This window comes from Gallinula chloropus (genome assembly GCF_964237585.1).
Source record: "Gallinula chloropus genome assembly, chromosome: 4".
NCBI lineage: Eukaryota > Metazoa > Chordata > Aves > Gruiformes > Rallidae > Gallinula > Gallinula chloropus.
The window spans coordinates 82752301-82759062 of record NC_140088.1 but is presented as its reverse complement, the minus strand read 5'-3'; the positions used below and the strand labels follow the sequence as shown (position 1 = coordinate 82759062).

Sequence of the window (6762 nt, the reverse complement as noted above, 5' to 3'; positions counted from 1 at the left end):
TGCTGGGAGCACAAAGGATTGCATGGAGGGATGTAACACTTTCCTTTTCCTCCTGCACCCAGATGCCCTGGATCCTGCTCTCCCACCACTGATGACCCACTGGTTTTTCAGGGAAGAGCTGTTGATGGTTGCTGGAGAATAAAGTGTGGCTTATTACTGGTAGAAGTAATACAGGAGTGTGTTTTGGTAGGGCTTCTTGTTTCTACTGGGATAGACAGAGGTGGTTGTGATAGGGTGGGTGATGAGCACCCAGATACAAGCAGTGTTCTGCACTCAAGCATGGGTGACTCCTCTCTTTGGGGCTTTTGGCACCAGGGTTGTGTTTCTGAAGTTTGATAGGGGTCACAGAGCAATAATGCCAAGATGGGAAATTTCACAGTGTCTGCAAACCAAAGCAAGGAAGTGAAATGATGGGTCTGGTTTCCCACCACAGACAGGAGAGCAAGGGATGCACTCAGCAAGATACTCTGACACCTCACAGCAGAGCTGGTTCACGGTGGGAGAAGTGCAAGGGCCAACCCCACCAACATCTTTATGAAACATAAAACCCAAAACTCACGAAGAAAAGTGCAAGCACAGGAAATGTTTGTCCTCAGCTCATCAGGTCCTCAGGAAGAAAGCATTACAGAAAATTTGACCCAGACCTGGTAGTCTGATAGTGGCTAATAAATGGGAGTGTGGATACAAAGGAGGATGGGAGGCTTCTAGGGAAAAACTGGGAAAAAAATGCAAAAATGAAGCATGTAACTGTGCCAGTAAAATGAAACACCCGCCCTATGGTGTGCAAGGCCAGAGCTGGCTTCACCCCTCACGGTTTTGGGAACGGGATGCTGGGTGAGCCAACCCTCAGCAGCGAGGGCAGGGGTTATAGCTACACGTTCTCCATGTCAAAGACACCATCCTCACACGCAGCAGTGAGCTGCGCCGTGCAATGCGGGTGCTGTGACAGTACTGAGTAACAAGGGATTTAATGCTCAACCCATTCACATCCCAATCCAGCAAAGCAATTAGGCACATGCTTTCTCCCCTCCCAGCCCTCCCCCCACCCCAGCCTTCCGCTAAGCACAGGCTTAAGTGCCTTGCTGGAGCAGGCTGGGAGCTTAAGTTAGCACAGTTTGTCCTGAGAAACTCTGATCCCCCCGGGATCACTTTTCACTGCTACTTGCTCTCACATGTCACGCTGAGGAACAACAGCTCCAGGGGACAGATGAAACCGAGGAAGACATGTCTCGTGCTGATGAAGGGCAGCAGGCAAAGGTAAATTTGTCATAGCAAAAGCCATGCAGTGCCAGGACAGCAGGAGAGCTGTCTCTCAAGGGGATGTTGCTTTCATGCCTGGTGCCCCCAGTCTGGGAGATGGCTCCTTGCAGGGTGAGTGGATGCAAGATGAAAATTTGAGGCTCAGGCTGTTTCCATTAGCATCCTCTGGTGACACGAGCCAGCGCTACAAAGCACTAGAAACACCCTCAGTCCACACTGCTCCAATGGACTGCAGCAGCGGCGACACAGGCAGATGGGAGGAGGGAAACAGCAAATGGCAGAAACGTCCCAGTGCAGCCATCCCAGGCCCGTCACAGCTGCCATTTGCCCAGTGGGAGGCTGAGCAGGACCTGCAGGACGTGTCTCCTAACAACTTGTTTGCAAAGCAGAAGGCAAACAAGCCCACTTCCAAAGGCATGGGTCATCTGCCTCAGCAGCACGGATCAGCAGCGAGGCTGCAGCTCCCGTTGCACGCTGGCTTGTAGGGCTTTGCTGAAGCACATTGAGGGGCACAGCAGGAAAAGAGACTACTATCCTCACTGAGCTGCAGCTGCAAGGGGAGGAGAGGAGAAAAGCAAAGTCCACCTGCGCTGCTTTGCTCCTGGGGTTGCTCCAGGGCAGGGCTCAGCCAAGCTCCTCTCCCTACCACAGGCATGTGGGACAGCAGAGGTGAAAGAGCAGTTCAGAGGGAAAACAAGCACCAAAAAAAAAAAGCACGAGCCAGACTTGCATGGTCCTTCATGAGCCCAAAATACAACAGGCCTTTTGATTTAGTAATCACCACCAAGTCCCACCCAGTTTTTGCCTCTTCCCTGGGTCCCGTATCCTGTGGGCTCTACTCACTTTGGGAAGGCAACTTGTCAGCCCAGGGCTTCGGGCTGCACAAAGCACGTTTCATCTTCAGTAGATGTATAATATAAACCATATAATAACACACACTGCACAGCAAAGAACTGAGACGTGTTCAGAGTGCAAAGAAAGGCGTGCTCAGAACCTGAGAGATTTTGTCTTGCACGTGCTGCCTACACCAGCAGCCCCATGACTCTTCTGACAAGGTGTGCAACATCTTTGTATGCTCAAAGACTGTAATAAAAGAAAAAGACCTTTTCTCCCCCCCCACCCTCTTCAGTTTTTGCACTGGTATTCAAGCTTTACAAATCAGAGCAGCTTAACAAAAAAAAACCCCAACAAATGAACAAAGTAACAACAACAACAAAGAACAAAGCAAAATAAGAAATATGTCAGAATAGGTATTTTTTTTTTACATGCTGCTTCCAAGGTGGGTGCTGTAGGTGGGATTCTGCACACCACTTCAGGGTAAGTTGTATCTTCGTTTCAGCAGCAGTCTGCTTCTTCTCCATCTCCACCTCCTGATGTGATCCAGCACAGAATGGCACTTCTTTTCAAAATCCCTAGGCAGGCACCAAACTTTTCAGGCATTTTCCAGCACGGCTTCAGTTGAAAGGTTTCACCAGTTTCATAGCAGCATAGTTCTGCAGGGGTGGAAAAACAAGGGAAAGAAAAGCTAGTTGAAGCTGGTACAGCAGGGTGGCATGAACTTTAGACAGGACAAGCAAGCAGAAAGTGTGTCCCTGCTAGCAGGGATGGCAGAAAGCCCAAGAGACATAAGGACACAGGTCCTGTCTTCTTCCAGTACAGGCTATTGGTCACAAGCAGTGAGCACCGGGAGTGCACTCCTGAACTTCAGTTGCTCTTTCCACCAGTTTTTAAGATAAATTTCCACTTCTTCATACCCTTGTATGAATTTTGGCAGCTGCCTACATGCCTTTCTTGCAGGAGAGGAGACACGTCTGGCTCTTTGCTCCATCCTCCCCCTCTTTTCTGGATCCCAGTACCCCTTCCTTACTGCTGCTTCTCCTCACAATCCCCCCCAAAACTGGTGACCCGATCTGCTCTGCCCATCAGGTTAGATCCTTTGGAAACGTGCCCCATCCCCAGTCCCTGAGCATCTGCCAAGCTGTCCCACAACGTTTTCTGGAGAGCGTGGCTTTCCACGGGCTAAAATCCACGCCCAGGATCACACCAACAATCATCCAGTGTGAACAGCAAGAGAACGGTCCTTGGGCCTTGCCCCATCCTGATTTAGTTTCTTAGTACAAACTTAGCCTGCAGGTCCATGGACTACCTCCAAAGGCAATCAAGAAAAGCAAAGCTATTGCTGATTTATTTTTCCTTCTCTGCCTCATCTGCGTCCCTTAACGCCTCAGCCATCTGTTTCAGCATCATCGTTTGGTGTGGTGCTTCTTCCTAAAAGCAGGCACCCCAGGAGAGACCTTCCTGTGCCCTTTTCCAGGGATCTCTCCTGTCCCTGTAGCTGCAGGGTGAATGAGGTGTCACAGTATCTTAGCCTATTATATGCACAATCCCTTCCTTGAAAGAAGATGACGGCGCTGAGAAAAAAAAGACGAAGGGGTGTAAACACTGCTTATCAAAACCACACTGAAAATACAGGCAAAGATGCATGCTTAGGTCATTTGGAAAGAGCTCTATTTAAAGTAGCTCTGATTCAAACCCCACGACCACATACTAGCTCGTTTGGAAGTCCATCCCAAGCATATTGAATTTAATTGGTACAGGATGTTCTACCACTCTGTCGCTTTTAAAAGAAACCCCAATTTTGGAAACAAAATGTAATGCTAGTTAGCAGCAAGATCTTTGGAGGAACAGGGAGGGGGGGGGGGGGGGGGGAAGGAGAGAAAGAAAAAAAAAAAATCCAAAACCAAACCCCAAAACACAACAGAAGTCAAGTCTGACCAAAGGCATCTTGATAAATTACAACGTGTAGCAAATTATAAGGCAGTTTGCCAACTGAGGATTTCTAATAATGCCATAAATCAAGCAAGGAAAGTTAGGGCAGTTTACCAGAAGTCATTAGAAAAGCCTCCAGTGACATATAACCTTTGAATCCATTATCCATCCATTTGTCTTTCAGAGTCTATCCTCCAAACTACTCCTATTTTTTATGAGTTGACTGGTTGCGTTCTGGAGGGTAGCAAGTTTTTCTGTCCAGCTATGAATTTGTATTAACGAAGTGTTGAAAGCCAAGCAGGATTATCAATCAGCGCAGAAAGCGAGCTGTAATTAGAATTAATGGCAATGGAAGCAACGCTGGGCTTGCAGAACACAAACAGAGCTTTAAAAGGTAGTAAACATTTTCATGGTGCTGCAAAGCAGAGCTGACTCTAGCTGGAAGTAGCCTTACATTTTTCTATGGTGGTAGGCACTAAAATATTTACAATAATCACTGCTTCAGGGAGATAACTTGCTCACAGTATTCCCTACACGTTACAGATGCACAAGTCCAGGCTGAGCTTTTATAACCTTTTCTCCTGACCTTATGTCTAACTCAAGATTTTCACTGGACCGTTCCCGTGGCAGAAGGAAGAGGTCCTCTCAGACACAGCAGTGTGGGATGAAAAGTCTATCAGAGTCATTAGACTTTTCCAAAAAGCCCCACAGCGTGCCATAAATGAGCACCGCTGGGCAGGGGCATGGGGTGGAACTAGAGCATATCTTGTAAAAAGACATCCAATCCCAAAATGTGGATGCCTCAAGCAAGGATGAATTTACCACAACCTTTGGCAAACTGTTCCAATGGTTAATTACCCCTCGTCTCAAAAATTAACATCCTATTTCCAGTGGAATAGTTCCTCTAACTTCAACATCCAGCTACTGGCTCTCATTATACTTTCGTCCGTTGTTTAAGGAGTCTTCTGATGTCAAGTTAAATCTAAGGACCGTCTAAGGAAATCATATAGGAAATGTCCAGGGAATGCTGTTCCCAGAGTCCTAGATTGGAGAGACCATAATGACAGCCACATCTGCAAAGCAAGCTGAGGCAAACCAGTGAGTAACCTGACACTAAGAGCAGGTGGAAGAGCCCAAGTGAAAAAAATTAAGAACCTCAGAATATCGGATTTTCAACATTTTTCCCCATTTTTGTAAAACTAGACAACTTTTTGTAGAAATTTGCAATACCATGCAGTTTTCTACCCAAACCCAAAAGGCTTTTCAGTTGGAAATGGCCTCTCACCCACTGAAACAAGTTGCTTTGCTAATGGTGACTGATTTCTTACAGACTTGTGCCTAAATTTCCTGTACTGCAGTACTCCCAGCTCCTCACATGTCCTGACGAATGTCTTCTTCATCCCAAAGCACTTGCAGACCCTTCCCCACTTTTGCATGTTTCCCCCTGCTCCTTCCAGAGACCACGATCCTCCTGGGACAGTCACAGAACACTCCCTGACTGGCAAACTATGATTGGTTGCACAATGTTCTCCTGGGAAAGGGTCTTTGAAGAGGACACAAGAGGAGGAATGGCAAGATCTTTATCACAGAATGACTAGATTGGAAAAGACCTTTAAGATCATCGAGTCCAACCATTCCTGTCCTCTACGATGATCCATCACATGTAGTCCGTGTCCTGAAGATGGGAGAAGTGCAAAGGTACCACATTTTTAGAGGTTTCTGATTCACTGAGGTACCTCTAAAGGCATATATGTCTTGCAGATGATTTCCATATAATGTTTTGGAGAATATTTTGTTTCTCACCTCAATGGGGAAAATACTCCCCTGAGGTGTGAAGTATCTCATGATGGGTATTCTGAATACGACCAAGACATCAGCTGCTTCTAAACTGGAGAGACACGGATTCGACAGATGGACCATAAGGAATTGGCTGGCAGCCCAGAAAGCCAACCATGTCCTGGGCTGCATCCCCAGCAGCATGACCAGCAGGTCTGGGGGGGATTCTGCCCCTCCCGTGGCAGAAAGTGACACTACAGGGGCCTTGAGGTCCCTTCCCACCCAAACCAGTCTGGGATTCTGTGATTCATTTTCATTAAGAATCCTGGGCTTTTGGGATATACTGGGTTTTGGGCACTCCTGCTGGGAACCACAGGCAGCCCTTTGCTGTTTCGGGTGACAGCACACAGCTTTCAAATGGGACATTTGCTCTTAGTCTCCAGCTACTCTGACCACAAAGCCAGGCCTGTGGTTGGAAGCTTTCAGCACCACGCGGGCAAGAGGAGTAAATACATTTTTTAAAATGCCATTTTTATACCAAATGCCCTGGGTTTGTTTTCAGGGGAGATTCCTGTCTGTCTGGGATGGAGGGTGACCTAGGCAGGGTTAGCTCACGGGGCCTCTAGTTTCCCAGGGCATATTATTGGCAGGACAAGGCCGGGGGAGAATGGATTGAAGCTGAAGGAAGGTTTAATTTAGATATTAGGGTGAACATTTTTACAGAGAGAGTGGTGAGGTGCTGGAACAGGCTGCCCAGAGAGGTGGTGGATGCCCCATCCCTGGAGGTGTTCAAGGCCAGGTTGGATGGGGCCCTGGGCAACCTTGTGTACATCCAGGCCTGGAGGTTGGTGGCCCTGCCTGTGGCAGGGGGGTTGAAGCTCTATGATCCTTGGGGTCCCTTCCAACCCATGCCATCCTATGATTCTATGATTCTGGATATATATTTCACAGGTAAAA

General features: G+C 47.7%; 1 protein-coding gene across 1 annotated transcript in view; it reads right to left on the bottom strand.

Moving 5' to 3' along the window:
* Window positions 1-2223: 2223 nt before the first annotated feature.
* Window positions 2224-6762, bottom strand: part of DYSF (dysferlin) — a gene marked incomplete at its 5' end in the record, with an annotated part of 98029 nt that continues 93490 nt past the window's right edge. The window contains one exon of the mRNA XM_084263282.1: window positions 2224-2753. Within this exon, the coding sequence (XP_084119408.1) occupies window positions 2715-2753 (39 nt within the window). The 3' untranslated portion in view covers window positions 2224-2714. The remainder of the gene's footprint in view (window positions 2754-6762) is intronic.